At 38.1% G+C, this 15,950-nt stretch overlaps 1 protein-coding gene across 3 annotated transcripts in view; it reads left to right on the forward strand.

The window, feature by feature from the left end:
* MAP3K5 (mitogen-activated protein kinase kinase kinase 5) overlaps positions 1 to 15,950 on the forward strand; it is a 259,401-nt gene that overhangs the window by 139,384 nt on the left and 104,067 nt on the right. For all 3 annotated transcript variants that reach the window (XM_070073521.1, XM_051854304.2, XM_070073520.1), the window contains exons 9-11: positions 5,516 to 5,675; positions 8,474 to 8,627; positions 15,314 to 15,421. In XM_070073521.1, coding sequence (XP_069929622.1) covers positions 5,516 to 5,675; positions 8,474 to 8,627; positions 15,314 to 15,421 — 422 coding nt within the window. The remainder of the gene's footprint in view (positions 1 to 5,515; positions 5,676 to 8,473; positions 8,628 to 15,313; positions 15,422 to 15,950) is intronic.

Below are 15,950 nucleotides of genomic sequence, written 5' to 3' on the forward strand. Positions count from 1 at the left end.
TGTGAACCAGCAGATGAAAAACCTCATTCTCTGTCTCTCCCTTTCTCTGTCTATAACTCTGCTTCTCAAATAAATCAATAAATCTTTAAAAACCCAGAAAATATAAGAAATTGAATTTAAAATTTAAAAATTATGTAACATACACAGACTCAAAATTTGATTTTTGTAAGAGCTAAGTTTCAGGTTTCTAAAATCTTGTGATATACATTCAAAATTGTATGTCTTTCATTGACAAAATAACTAAAACTCACCATTTTAGATTCAATGTAATCATTAATTATGCTAAGTAAAATAGGTTGACTTCAGGTAAATTTTTATATGGTAAGATAAGATTAAATGGATATTCAAGGAATTTTAGATGGGTTGGCTAAATAAATGTGTCTAATATGATATTAATAGTATATAATAAAAACAAGACTAGTTAATGACAAATTTGGCATATTCTAAAGATATATAATTACATTCTTTAAATGCTCCAATCAGAAGCAAGCATTTAGCCTAGTGGCTAAGATAACAGTTAAGAAGCACAAATCCAATATCAGAGTACCTGGGATCAAGTCTCAGCTGTGGCTCCTGGTTCTATTTTCCTGATAATGCACACCCTAGGAGGCAGCAAATGTTAAGTCAAATGGTTGGGTCCCTGCCACTCATGTAGGAGACCTGGATTGAGTTTCTAGCTCTCTGCTTCAGCCTAGCCCAGCCCCAACCATTGTGGGCATTTTGGAAGTGAACCATCAACTGGGAACATATTGTCTCTTTCTCTGTCTCTCCTCACCAACCCCCCCCCCCAAAAAAAAAAAACAACAGAAAAGATTTGCTAAAAAAATTTTTCAATCATTTCTTTTCCCATTCCTCCTGGTGGCTCCTGCAAACATACAATTTAATCTGAATTGCTGAGTTCTTATACCAGTCAGACTTTACATCATGAAATTACTTCTTTAAATGCTTTTTGAAGTTTTTATTTATTTATAAGGTTAAACAGTTAAAATTAGGATGTCATAAGATGAGTAACAAATCTGAAGCTTTCTAAACATGCTATCTTAAGTTAACATCTTCAACATAGGAAATGATACTTAACCTCTTTGATCTGTTGCCCAAAGACTGTTTATTGTTGGTATGTGTTTGGGATGGCTCCAAGAATTTATGTTTTACTTTTCAATTTTTGAAAAATCATAAATGTTTAGGCGATTTAGAAGTAGTATTTTTTAAAAGCAAACCACGTCTTACATCTTCTATTTTCAGCTTAATTAGCCTTAAAATTAATATTCAGACTTTTCTAAATAAAATATTATTTTCTCATCTTCTGTGAGATTTTTCAACTATGAGACATTTTATGGGAGAGAGTCAGAATTATAGATTTGGATCCCCAACAGTAATGATAATTGTACTGTATTTGCAACTGAGACAGATCACTATTGGAATCTCATTTTTCATTGAACATTAAAGAAATTATTAAATATAACATTTATATTACTGAATATAAAACTTACAGTCTGTAAAGTTAATCAAGGAAAAATAAGCAAAACAAAGACAAAGTCATTACCAGCCACTAAACAACTCTTGTCACCTGTGAAGGTAGGCAACTTTTTGTAAAACTGTAAATTTTAGGGAAAGAAATAGGTATTTTTCATCCTTTCTAGGAGAGATGATTCTTCATCTAGTTGACAAAATACAGCTCTTCTTGAAGTATGTATGCTACATGGTATTATTTTCCAAGAGAATGAGTCTTCAAAAGAATACTAGTTAATAAAATAGAAGGAATGATAAAGCTGATAATGATAGTGATGTTGAAATAATTGATCCTGGTGAGGATCATCAACTAGAATTAAAACCATTAAGTGAAAATATTTATTCTTGAAAACTTACATTTTACAATGTTTATATGGTACCAAGAGATCTGGTTACCAGTGATCCAGCCTCACTTCACTAATATTGTGTTGTCCAGACTTGTGCCTGCTGGAGTGAGGAGTATGAAGTACACCGATCGCTTGTGAATTTTCTCACCAAAAAATTTTAACCCAGAGCTTAATCTCTAGAACATCCATTTAATAAGAATCATAGAATCCAGAGAAAAGAGTTAAACAACATCCATGAAGTAGCATCAGACAACTCTGGAATATGAAGACATTCTACAAGATAGCACTTCTGGTCTTTTTAAAAAAGTTAATGTCATGAACACAGGTGTGGATGGATTGGTTAGAATAGAAGAGATTCGGGAGGTGCTTGTGTTCTTGTGCAGCAGGTTAAGCTGCCACATGGGATCACGGCATCCCCTATCAGAACCCAGATTCAAGCCCAGGCTGCTCTGCTTCCCATCTGGCTTCCTCTAACGAGCCTGGGCCTCTGCCACCCACATGGGAGACCAGGATGGAGTTCCTGGCTCCTGGATTTCTGCCTGGCCCAGATTTGGCTCTTGTGATCATTTGAGCAGTGAACCAGCCAATGGAAGGTCTCTATCTCGCTGTGTCTCCCCTTCTCTCTGTGTCACTCTGCATTTCAAATAAATTAAATAAAGCTTCAAAAACATATTTAGATAATCCAAAAGTTGTATTTTCAAAATTTATATTTATTAAATAAAAGTTAAATAAAAATTAAAAAATAAAAAACATATTTATTATTTTTTTTACCCCACAAAATGCTTTGAAACTTGGTTCTTTTGTACAGTTAGTTCCTAATGTCTCTAGTAGTAACATAACTCAATATGGCTTGGCAAAATGCATAGATTAAATGTTTAGAAGAACATGTGCTGTGTATTATATAAGCCATCACTTAAGGGGCCAGTGATGTGGCATAGTGGGTAAAGCACTACCTGCAATGGTGGCATCCCATATGGGTACCAGTTTATGTCCTGGCTGCTCCACTTCTGATCCAGCTCCCTCCTAATGCCCTGATTAAAGCAGCAGAAGATGGCGCAAGCACCTGGACTCCTACCACCCACACAGGAGACCCAGAAGAACCTCCTGCCTCCTGGCTTCAGCCTGCCTCTACCCTGATTGTTGTGGCCATCTGGGGAGTGAACCAGCAAACAGAAGACCTCACTCTCTTTGTTTCTCCCTCTCTCTGTAACTCTGACTTTCAAATAAACAAGTCTTTTAAAAAAAATCATTTAACTCATCTTTATATAATGTCTTCTAGGACAAGACAAATAGTATTTTACAAAGCATTTCTAAGTAGTGGAACAGAAGCCTGTGATCTGTTCTGTTAAAACAGTAATTTAATCACAATTACAGTTGGTCTTTTAAAGCTGGCAGAATGAAGCAGTGGCTGTTGGACACTCCATATTTCCATCAACAAAAAAGAAGGTTCATTTGGATCAAAATCAACTTCTTACTTGGGATAATTCACAGCAGCCTATTAGACATTAGCAATCCAGACTCTCTGAAACAAATCTCCTGGGTACAAGTTATTTTCAGTACAGAGAGGGAAAAGTGAGGCACTTGTCATTAAAAAAAAAAAAAAAAAGGTATATATTTATTTAAGAGACAGAGATGGGAGAGGAGGGAAGGAAGGGGAGAGACAAAGAACTCCTATCCACTGGTTTACTCCCCACATGGACATAATGACCACAACTGGGCCAGGCCAAAGCCGGGGACTAGGAGTTCAATCCAGAGTTCCCATGTGTGTAGTAGGAGCCCAATTATGTGAGCCTGCACCACTGTCTTCCAGGACCTGGAGTCAGGAATCAAAGCCAGGTATCAAACCAGGCACTCCAATGGTATTCACTAATGTTAGAGAATTATTATTTTTGTTAGGTACTATAATGGAATAGGATATATGAGGTGTTTTTAGGCATATGCTATAATATTTAAGAGTGACATAATGTCTATGATTTAACTTGAGATGGTTCATGAGAAATATCCAGAGAAACAATAGCAAAATGTTAGCATTTGTTGAAAATATGGTCTTTCATTATAGTTTTTTCTACTCTCATGTATGTTTAAAATTCTTCATGCTGGAAAGTTAAAGTAGAAAGAATCTAATTTCTACCATTTGTGAGTTTGCTACCTTAGAGAAGTTGCTAACCATCTCTGGGCCCTGTTTTCCATGCTACAAAAGGGAGATCATCTCTAACTCGTTATAGCGTTGTGTGGATTGAAAAGTGTGCCGAGTACTAGGCATAGGATGACTGTTCAGTACAGGCTTGTTTCCTGCCTTTCCTTTAGTAAAACAACCTTGACTCTAATAACAGCCTCAAGGTGATAAAACCATGATGAAAATTAAACTATTAAAAATCTTAAATACTTGCCCCTCAAGTCAACCAGTTCTTTTTGGGAGCGTTGTCAAAATTTAAATTACAGAAATAGGTGAATCAAAGAATTGGGAAAATGGTAGCTAGATAAGCCAATGATGATGTAATGACCTCTGCTTAAAATTTTAGTCAAAAATGTTTTTAAATAAAAATACCGAGCTGGTAAGGACTTGGTAACTATGGTAGGCTCATACATCAGAGATAATGCTTTATTCATTTGGTCCTTTGGATCCAAAGCTTTAAAAATATTGTAGCCTGGAATCAAATATATCAGTAGTTATTTTGCAACTCTGTCCAGTGGAAATAATGCTAAATATAGAACAGATTTTATGTACCAAGCTATTTATTCCTGTATTCTTGGTGAGAGAGAGAAAGCGCAAAAGAGAGGATAAAGGAATCCTAAATTAAAAGTAAGTTATGTTTTTAACTATTCTTAAAAAGTAATATGCTTTGGTTTCATATGTCATATATGCAGAGTGCATCAAAGCTCATTCCCAGAACAGATACACGTGTATGAAAAAATAGTCAACCTCAGTGGCAAAAAGGGCTGTGTGCCTTTTTTCTCTCCATCATCTTGGTAAAGATGAGTGGAGTTGATAGTACTTGTAACTGGAAATGGTGTGGGAACGAAGTCATTGTCAGATGCTTCTAGTGAGAACAGATATGGATTCAGCATTTATGTGTCAACAAATTGGTGTATCTTCCATCCCCAATAAATATATATTTAGGACCTCAGTACAAGGAAATAATTGAACAAGTGCCCAAAGCTGTTGTACATGAATGTTCATGGTAATAAAAAGTGACCATCCATCTACATTTGTGTAAATATAACACAGCACCTCTATATACTATAACACTATTTGCCAGTCAAAACACATATTTTGTCCAAATGCTGAACAACAGGATGTCATGCTTGTGTGACAAATTTATACAAAGGCTAAAGGCAAACATCATAGAATTAAACTATGGGATGTAAGAATAAAGCTGAAATTTCATTTTAAAACTATTTCTGAGATTTTACTGTTAAACATTTCATACATAGAAGTTCTATGCTGATGTATATCAGACAGTTGCCTTGGTTCTCACATTAAAGGGTAATTTTCACTTTCTTCTGTGTAGCTTTTCTGATTAGTCTTTTTTGCAATGAACTTGACCCATTTTAATAATCAGCAACTTCACAAAGCTATTCTAATCTTGCTTTTTGGTGAACAGTTAGCTTGCCTGTCTGTGGTGTGTTCTGACATTCTACTTCTGATCTCCTTCTAGGGGTGAAGATAAGTAGCCTTCTCGGTAAAAAAGGAAACTTGGAAAATCTCCAGAGCTACTGGGAAGTTGGATTTTTTCTAGGGGCCAGTGTCCTGGCCAACGACCACATGCGAGTCATTCAAGCATCAGAAAAGCTTTTTAAACTGAAGACACCAGCATGGTAATCATACGCTCCTACATGTTTATGCAATATGTTTACTGAGTAATCTCATGTTCACATATTAATTGAAGTGCCAATTAGGTGATTTTATGTGTTTATGGAATAAAATGTAGAATTCAGAGGGGAGTGTGAGATTCATGAAGGTGAGGTGTTGAATGTAGGGATGGATGACTTTGGATGTAGGAGATACTACCTGGTCACTTATTTAGCCCTGCTCCTCTTCCACATTAGCCAATCCACTGGTCTCAGTTGGACAAGGTTCCACAAATCATAGAGAGACCACCCATTCTACACCTGCAGGTCTGATTGAGCTTTGGGAATTGAGACCATGTTTCCATCTCTTCTTCTTGGGCCTCTGCTCTCAATGCATTCACTTTGTGTCTTTTCTGGTGTAGTCTCAGTTTGGGAATTCTCATTCTTGATTTTCATTTCTTGATATTAGAGTTTGACTGACACATCTGCATGTTTCCTAGATATGTGTTTGCTAATTTCAGATTGTTCTTGGAAGGCACTCAAGTCTCATTGCTATCTATTGGCATTGGAGAGATGAAAAATTCCATCTGCATGTAGGACCCTTTTGAAAAACAATGCTAACTTTATTTTTGCATCAGTTATAGTGATGACCACTTGCTGGAATGGCTTTGAAGGGTCTGCCTTCCAGAGCAGCTCAGGGCCTGCCACTGGCCACATACAGGAACCACTTGAGGAAATGGCTGCCATGTTAAGGCACCCATGGCTTCCTAAATGATTTCCTCCATTCAGGTTTTCTTCCTGATGTCACTCCCACAGTGAACTTTCTAAAGTGCGTGCCTGGAGATCAGATGTTTAGCCTAGTGGTTAAGATGCCTGTGTCCCATATCAGTGTACTCAGGTTCAATTCTTGGCTCCAGCTCCTGACTCCAGCTCCCTGCTAATGCACACCCTAGGAGGCAGCAGTGATGGCTTAAGTAATTGCCACCTCTGTGGGAGTCCTGGGTTGAGTTCCTGGCTCCCACCTTTGACCCGACCCAATTCTGGCCATTGTGGGCATTTGAGGAATGAACCAGCAGACGGGAGTGCTCTCACTCTGTCTCTGTTTCTCTCTTTCCCTTTCTCTCTGTCTCTCAAAAACAAAACAAAAATAAAAACTGTAGAATTTTAAATGCATGCCTGACCTTCCTGCTACATTGAAATCTCACATCCATGAGATAAAGTTATCTCTATAGCTTGTCAAAGAAGGTTTGCTCAGAGTCATTCCAACCTCAGCTCTTGTCATACCTGGGGTTTACACTCTTCTCTCTTCATACTGGACTTGCAATTTGTGGATTCATGTGTTTGTGTCTTGGCACCTACTGAGCGTGCCTCTTCCAGTGCTCTAACCCACTTGTGGAACACACATGAGTCGTGTCTGGTCTTGAAGCAGACCCTGACCTAAAGCCTTCCTTATACCTAAGTCCATACTCCCATGTACCCATAGCTGTTGTGTTATGCCTCTATTGATGTTGATTGCATAATTTTTAAAGTTTTATATCCATTTTATATAATACATGAGCTGAATTGCTTCAGAGCAAAATAAAATCTTATTATGGGTGTATTTATTTGTTTTCAAATGAATGTGAATTTCTTCTTTTAACATGTATTTGAGAGGCCAAGACAAGAGAAAGAAACAGAAAGAGCGAGAGCTGCCACCTGCTGGTTCTCTCCTCAAATGCCTGCAACAGGCCCTACGCTGAGACAGTGCTGGGACATGGGAACACAATCTGTGTCTCCCATGTGAGTGGCAGGAACCCAGTCACTCAAGGTGTCACTGCTGGCTCCCAGGGTTTGCATTAACAGAAAGCTGGAATCAGGAGCAGAGCAGACTCCAGCCCAGGCCCTCCAATATGGCCCGTGGGCATCTCAAGCAGTGCCTTAACCACTAGGCTCAGTGCCCATCCCAGGTAGTCTATTTAGGAACGCTTCCTCAAGGAATCATACCAGGGAACTTGAAAAAGTTTGTGGCAAAATGGAATCAAAATAAGTTGGCTTTTGTGCAGGAATGTTTTGAATGTTATGTGTAGTTTTATCATGATATGTATTTTTCCATAGACTTTTTGAAGACTCCTGCTATTTAAAAACAAATTTACCACTGCTTGAATTTTAAAACTCGTTATTTCAAGTAGATGTGTTGCCCCAGACCAAGTTACTTACACACTTTAAAGTTCCATTTTCTCATGTCTGAAATGGGGAAGAGGGGCTGGCGTGGTACAGCAGGTTAAGTCTCCTTCTCTCCTCTGGTATCCTGTATAAGAGTGAGTCCTGGCTACTTCATTTCCCATCCAGCTCTCTGCTAATGTGCCTGGGAATGCAATGGGTGGTTGTCCAAGTACTTGGACTCCTGCCACCCACGTCGAAGACTTGGATGGAGTTTCAGGATCCTGGCTTCAACCTGGCCCAGCTCCAACCGTTGTGTCCATTTGGGGAGTGGACCACTGAATGAAAGTCAGTCTCTCTCCCTCTCTCCCTCTCTCCCTCTCTCCCTCTCTCCCTCTCTCCCTCTCTCCCTCTCTCCCTCTCTCCCTCTCTCCCTCTCTCCCTCTCCTTCCCTCCCTCCTTCTCTTTCTCTCTAACTGTGCCTTTCAAACAAATAAATAAAATGGGGTATAAAACGGTCGATTTCATTGAATTTTTGTGAGATTTAAATGGGCTATCATGTCAAAACATGAATGTATAATTATTAATGCAGTATATAAGTTACAGTACAGAATGAAACTGGGATATGTTGGAACAGGAGGTTCTAAACTTATCTGTTGTATGGTTTTATATCTTTCCATTCTTAGGTACCTCAAGTCTATTGTAGAGACAATTTTGATATATAAGCATTTTGTGAAACTGACCACAGAGCAGCCTGTGGCCAAGCAAGAGCTCGTGGACTTTTGGATGGATTTCTTGGTGGAGGCCACAAAAACAGATGTTACTGTTGTTAGGTTTCCAGTGAGTACTCTTTGAAATTTTAGTGCATTTCATGTTGTTTTGATTGGAAGAACATCTCGCTCTGAGCTCGGAGCAGGATGAGCATCCTGGTCTCCGTGCCCTGAGGCTGTCGTCATCTGGTTAATACGTCGTTTTCCTGCGAATTGGTGTTCTGCAACTTACTTTTAAAAATAACTTCTTCAAAATCAGAGGAAAGGGATGCATTCTTATGTTTTGGCCATGGAATGCAAGTGGTTCCTTTTGATAAGGGATTCTGTGTGCTTTCCCAGGCAATGAAAAGGTGGTCTCTTGGTTAGCTTTAGTAAGTCATTTCTTCAAACCAGACGGATGGATTTTTTTTGACTTATTCATTTTTGAAAGGCAGAATTACAGAGAGGCAGAGTCAGAGAGAGAGAGAGAGGTCTTCCATCCTCTGGTTCACTCCTCAAATGGCCGCAACGGCTGGAGCTGCACCAATCCAAAGCGAGGAGCCTGGAGCTTTTTCCGGGTCTCCTACACGGGTACAGGGGCCCAAGCACTTAAGCTATCTTTCACTGCTTTCCCAGGCCATTGCAGAGAGCTGAGTTGGAAGTGCAGCAGCTGGGACTTGAATCAGTACCCATACTGAGATGCCAGCACTGCAGACAGTGGCTTTACCTGCTGTGCCACAGTGCCGGCCCCTGGATGGATGCTTTTACCAATACTGCATTGTCACTGGCTGTGTCTTCAGTGTCATTACCATCCCATAGTAAAGAGTGTTGGGCTCACCTGTGTTGCTGAACTGTCTGTCCCATTCATTACCCATGTACTTCAGAGGTACATACAGCATCTCCATCACTGCTCAGGGTGCTGTAGACCATGGGAAATGACGACTTGTTCCTGATCTGCAACTCTTGTGGACTCTTCTCTAGTGAAATATCTGCATGTGTACTTCAAGAAGTTTACAGAAAAATGGAGTAAAAAGACATTCATTTTGAGGCAATTAATTTTGAAATCCATGCTTAGTTTTTTCATGACACACATTTTCCATGGGCTTTTTGAAGACCCCTCCTTCTAGATGTATGTTTACATGTAGAGCACAAACACACATTTTTTTTTTTTTTTTTTTGACAGGCAGTGTGGACAGTGAGAGAGAGAGACAGACAGAGAGAAAGGTCTTCCTTTACCATTGGTTCACCCTCCAATGGCCTCTGTGGTCGGCGTGCTGCGGCCGGCGCACTGTGCTGATCTGAAGCCAGGAGCCAGGTGCTTCTCCTAGTCTCCCATGCGGGTGCAGGGCCCAAGCACTTGGGCCATCCTCCACTGCACTCCCAGGCCATAGCAGAGAGCTGGCCTGGAAGAGGGGCAACCGGGACAGAATCCAGCACCCTGACCAGGACTAGAACCCCGTGTGCCGGCGTCCCAAGGCGGAGGATTAGCCTATTGAGCCACGGTGCTAGCCCACACATTTTAAAAATATAGTGCCCATCCTCTCAGCTGATGCCACTCCCATCTAGATAGTTCTCAGACTACCATCCAAAGTAGTATGGCTTTTGTGTCCAATTCAAGAATTAGTGGCAATTCACTGTGTGTTACAAATGTCTTACTACGTGAAAGCGATGCCACAAAGCTCTCTTGCTTGAGCTGTCTCATCTTGATCTTCTGTATTCAGAGGTGGTGACAATTCTCAATTCTTTTTGAAAAGTCTTGATTTCTAGCTCTTGTTGATAGGATCATGCGCCTCATTTAATTCAATCCCTTGCTGGCATGAACATGCTTTGCTCTGGCTTCCAGATGAAGCCGTGAGCACAGCAGGATCCTTAATTGAAAAGCCTTTGAAACTAAAACACTTCAGTTTGTTTTCTAGCCCAGATAACATGGTAGCCTAGGAAAATACTTACTTAGCAGTGAGCTGGCAGCCTGCCGCTAGCTGGTGTGCTGAGTAGCAATAAATGTGATGGTGAGGGAAGAGAGCACACAACTCAAGTAGTTAATTGACTGTTGACTTAATGAACTAGAAAACTGCCAAGACAAGAAACTATTTATATTCACCACTTTGAACTAATTTAAGTTAGTTTGATATGCATTTGTATTTCATAATATAGATAAGTGAATGTAAAAATGTAATTAGCAAATATTAAGTAAGAAGTTCAGGAGACTGTAGATATAATCTGCAGGTTTCCTAAAGGAACATAAAATTGCCTTCGATTCAGCCAGCTGCCAGTCAAATAGATTTGGGAAAAAAGAATCTATTGGTGCCAGCCACAGGCCGATGTTTTTCTTGTCATGATTCCCTAAACAATATAATATAAAAGTCTTTTACGTAGCAACAACATTGTGCTTTCTGTGTATAGTATAACTAATCTACAGATGATTTAATGTATGTTGGAGGCTGTGCTTAGGCTGTGTGTAAATGCTGCACCATTTCACATGAGGAACGTGAACATCTATAGATTCAGTTACCTGAGGCTGGGGTTTAGACCCAATCCCATGCAGATACTGAGGGGCGACTCTCTTGACCAATTTGATTTTGTTCAGTAAAAACATCATAAACATGCCAAATAGGAAGTGACTAGATAGGGAGAAAATATTTAATACAAAAGCTGCAAAAATGCTCAATTTGCCTAATACCTAAAAAATGCTTCCAAATAAATAAGAAAAAACTAACAAGGAAACAGGAAAAAGAAAAATAGGCAGGTCATAAGAAAATGCAAATTAAGACACTCTTTTTTTCTTTTCTTTTTTTTTTTTTTTTTGCCTGCTGAATTTAAAGAATTAAAATGTTTTAGAACAGTAGGCAAATATTTGAGGACATGAGCCTTTTCAGAGAATGCTGGGGGCAGAGGAATTGCTGGATATTGTGGAGTATGATCTAGATCTATGGAGGTGGAATGCTAGGATTGTAAAAGGGATTGTGGAGACTTCAGCTTTATTGGCAGCTCTTCATTTCTTTTTAACAAGTTTTAAAGCAAATAAGAACATTTGCACTTTGTTTTCTGCTGGTAGTAGACACACAGAAGTGTTTGCTACACATCTTGCAAACATACCTATTGTTTCTTTTTTCTTTCAGCAGTCCATTTCCTTCTTTGATCTAGTGACTTACTTGAGGACAATCTTTTTTATGAAAAGACTGTAAAATGCAGTGTTTTCCTACTTTCTAAATAGTACTCCAATGTTAGAATTCATAACTTGTACTCCAGATTGCTTTCCCATGATTGGTATTAAACTGTGCAAATTGTGCAGTTTTCTAGCTCTTCTTGAGTTTTTTCTGTTGATTTCAGAAAACAGAAGTATCCCAAAAAGTTCTGAGTTCAATGGAAATTTGCCTGAGGGTCAGCTACTTGAATATGCTTTTGTGTTTACATGTATGATCAAGCAATGCAGAAGCCGTGAAGAAATTGCTTTTACAAATAATGAAGCCAATAAGGGGAATTTTTAAAATGTCAGTATAGACAATATTGTAGGAAAAAAACAAAGTTTATTTGGGTAATACATTGTGACTACTTCAGGAATTTTCCATCCGTTCTCCATGACATGGAGAATTGTGGGTTTCTGGTACCTGTGGTACTGTCAGTCACTGTAAATCATCATGTCCTTAGAAGGGCATCTCCTGCATCTCACTCTGCAGTAGGTCTCGATTAGGAAGATAGCATTAGCCTTCCTTTCAAGTGGATCTGACTAACAGCCAGGATGGCTTATATTAGAAAATATTTAAGTTAATTGCTTCTGGTCATACCACCATATTCCTTCTTATTCCTCCAAGTAAATAACTGTGACCTTGGGCAAAGGAGTATTGAAAGTATATTTGGGGGCTGGCGCAGGTTAATGCCTTGGCATCCCATGTGGGCGCCGGATTGAGACCCAGCTGCTCCACTCTGATCCAGCTCTCTGCTGTGGCCTGGGGAAGCAGTACAAGATGGCCCAAGTCTTTGGGCCCCTGCACCTGTGTGGGAGACCTGGAAGAAGCTCCTGGCTCCTGGCTTCGGATCAGCACAGCTCTGGCTGTTGCGGTCAATTGGGGAGTGAACCATAAGATGGAAGATCTCTTTCTTTCTGCCTCTCCCCTCTCTCTGTGTAACTCTGACTTTCAAATAAATAAATAAATAAATCTTTAAAAAAAGTGTATTTGGGAAATTATTTGAATGATTTCATTGTTTATTATTATTGAGTTTGATTTATTCTTTTCCTGTATTTCTCTTCTTGGTGTATTTTCTTTTTACCTCACATTGAAAAGTTTGCAGACCACTTACCCATTATCATCTAGTTCTAGAAAGAGGAAGAGAAAGAGTGTATTGCTTTCAAAGATTCTATGGGATCTTAGACATGTAGCTCTAGACATATCTGCTTTTTATGGTTCAGAGACCTGGCTGTCCTACTTCCTGCTTTGATACATGAAATTAGCAGTTGGTTGTAATGCTAATGAATGGAAAAGACTAAGACTAAATGCAAGATTCTGTATGCTCCTAAGTGAATTGTGACTAACTTCTTGGCATTGTCATATTGCCTCCTTTTCTTCACCTTTTCTCAGCCCTTCTGTGACCTCTATAATATGTGCTACAAATACCTCACATTTTGTCATTTCAGGAGCAGATCAGAGCTCAATAAGCACACCAAGCATTAGATAATAGTAATTGTAACCTGTGCCAAGTTAGTGACACATGGTTCAGAGTTTATCTATTAGAAATACTTGAGACAACAAAAAAGAGATCATTTAACAAGAGAAGAATTCATTTAGTACTGGGCCTTTCTAGTGTAAAATAGCATGTCCACATTGTTGGGGGGATAAGGTAGACAATGGGACTTCAAAATTAAAAGATAAGTTTATTTTGGTGCAAAAAAAAATCTAATCCATGAATGGCTTTTTCATAATATGCATTTTCTATGAACTTTTGGAAAAGCCTTTCATGCTCTTATTTGTCAGTGAGGATATTTGCTTAATGTTTTGGGAAACCTACCTTTTACTACCTATTATTTGTTTTAATTTCACAAGCTCTGGGATACTCAGATTTGCTAGAACCATCTCCACAGCATTTAGATTTGAAACTGGTTGCTAGTACTAGTTAGCACCATTTCACTCTCCTTCTCTTGGAAATTGGGCCTTGGTTCACCTGTTGACAAGATTCCAGAGTCAGAATAGGTCCGTGGTAGGCTCTCACTGTGTGTTTGTGATATGAGGGTACTTCAGAAATTCTGTGGAAAATAGAATGGAAACAGAGGTTGATTTTGGTTCCAAAAACTTTTGAAATTCATGTATAGTTTTTTCATAATGTTCATTTTTCATGAACTTTTTGAAGATTCCTTATATGTATGGATTTCAAAATTTTTGCACCAAAATCAACTTATTTCAGTTACATTTTCCGTGAACATTTTGATGTAACCTCATCTGCCTTATTTTTCATCACTAAAGCCTGAATTGTTTGAGCCTTAAAGTTTTTATACTCAGAGAGTAAAAGAAATCTTGTTTGTCTGGACCCCTTCTTCTAATTCTCTGTACTTTACCACACATAAATGTATAATTGTGATAAATTTAAACTAAGAGAAACACATTGGGTTTGCGGTGTGGCCAGGAGTCAGTTTTCTGACCAAATTCTTGTGCCTTCTTCCTTACATTTTAATGCATTGTGTATCTGCAATTCCTTGTTGATAGAACCTTCTGAAGGATTTTCCCTCTACTTTTATTTGGAAATGCATTTGATTCAAAATTAGTTCTGAAGGCAATTTTCTTAAATTTTAAGCAGTGGAACTTAGCAAGTATTGTTCCAGTTTCCCTGATACTGAAGTATTGGCTTTCTTTCTTTTTCTTAAATCATTCTTACTGAAGTCTGCATAGAAAATGTGGATTAGGCAGGTGCCTTTAAGTACCTGTACAAATACATAATAATTACAGTTCCTTTGAAATCAGGACCTGTGTGGTATTTTAATGCTATTCTTTTCTGATGTGAGATGTTAGTAATAATAGGATATCTCATGCAGGCTGGTCTTTGATGGAAATTGTCAACTCACTTATCAGGTACCCCTCAGATATCTCCAAAATAGGAGCAAATTTTTATTCTTTTTTTCTCACACAAGGCTAAATATATCACTATTGAAGATGCCTGTTTTATCTTAAACGTCATGCAAAAATATTTTTATTTTTCGTACAGCTATGTCTGCTTCTCTGTTATATATATTTATATATATACACACATATAAATATAAAAGACTTTTATATATAAAATAATAACCCAAATCATTTCCAAATCAACTTGCATGGGTGCTAAAACCATACTGTATACTACATTTTTATGATAACGTGTGACACTAGAAACCTAAAATATATTTCTATATATGGAATCTTTCCTGTGCTCAGAATTACTTGTTTCACCACGATTCTGCCTTCTTTTGATACATTTATATTTATAGAAATAACTCATGTCCTACATGATAAAATATAGGCTTTCAAAAAGTCTCATTAGAAGATCCCCTGGGGGGATAGCTGAACCAGTATATGGACTTCAAAAATTTATTCCCAATTCCATTAGTGATATAGAATGATGCATTATTGGACCATATGATAATTGTATAATACCATGAGATGCTCAAAGAACTAATAAGCATGACAGTAATTGCAAGTTCAAGTGGTTTAAGCAGAACCTCCTCTGATCAACTTGCTCTGGGTCTTTATAGCAGCTCTGAGTGGTTCAAATCTAAAGTCACTGACATCAGTTTCTTTGCCTTATCTTTTCAAGGTATTAATATTAGAACCAACCAAAATCTACCAGCCTTCTTATTTGTCTATCAACAATGAAGTCGAAGAAAAAACAATATCTATCTGGCATGTACTTCCTGATGACAAGGTAAATTGTGCGGTTATTAGCAAGAGCATTAGTAATGAAGGACTTGACACTCTTCTAGTATGTAAATACTCCAGCAAATGTCCATGTAGTTGAGAAGAAAGTGCTTGACTATGTATTTATCTTGGCATAAATCCATTCTATAATAGAAACTGTGTTACTTTTGAGTTAACAATTTCATTAACAAAATACGATTGAACTATTTGGATTTTTATGCTGGATGTTGTGACTACCCAAAATGTACTCAGAAGATTTGTTTTGTAAGTTTATGCTGTAAATTATGCACCAAAGAACTAATACTTAAGATGTATGATGTATATGATGTATATCTTAATTGTAGAAAGCCTATCAAAATAATGCCACTTCTAGTCATACACATTATAATAATCATTACATCTAGTTGTTTGGTTATCTAAATAGCTGCTCAAGCTTAGATTAGCCACTGACTCATTGTAACACGCAGAAAATAAGGTAGGCTATACTACCATTTTTATTTAAAAGGATCTTTTTTTTTAAATTTAGTCAAAAATGG

Source organism: Oryctolagus cuniculus, chromosome 5 (genome assembly GCF_964237555.1).
Source record: "Oryctolagus cuniculus chromosome 5, mOryCun1.1, whole genome shotgun sequence".
Lineage (NCBI taxonomy): Eukaryota > Metazoa > Chordata > Mammalia > Lagomorpha > Leporidae > Oryctolagus > Oryctolagus cuniculus.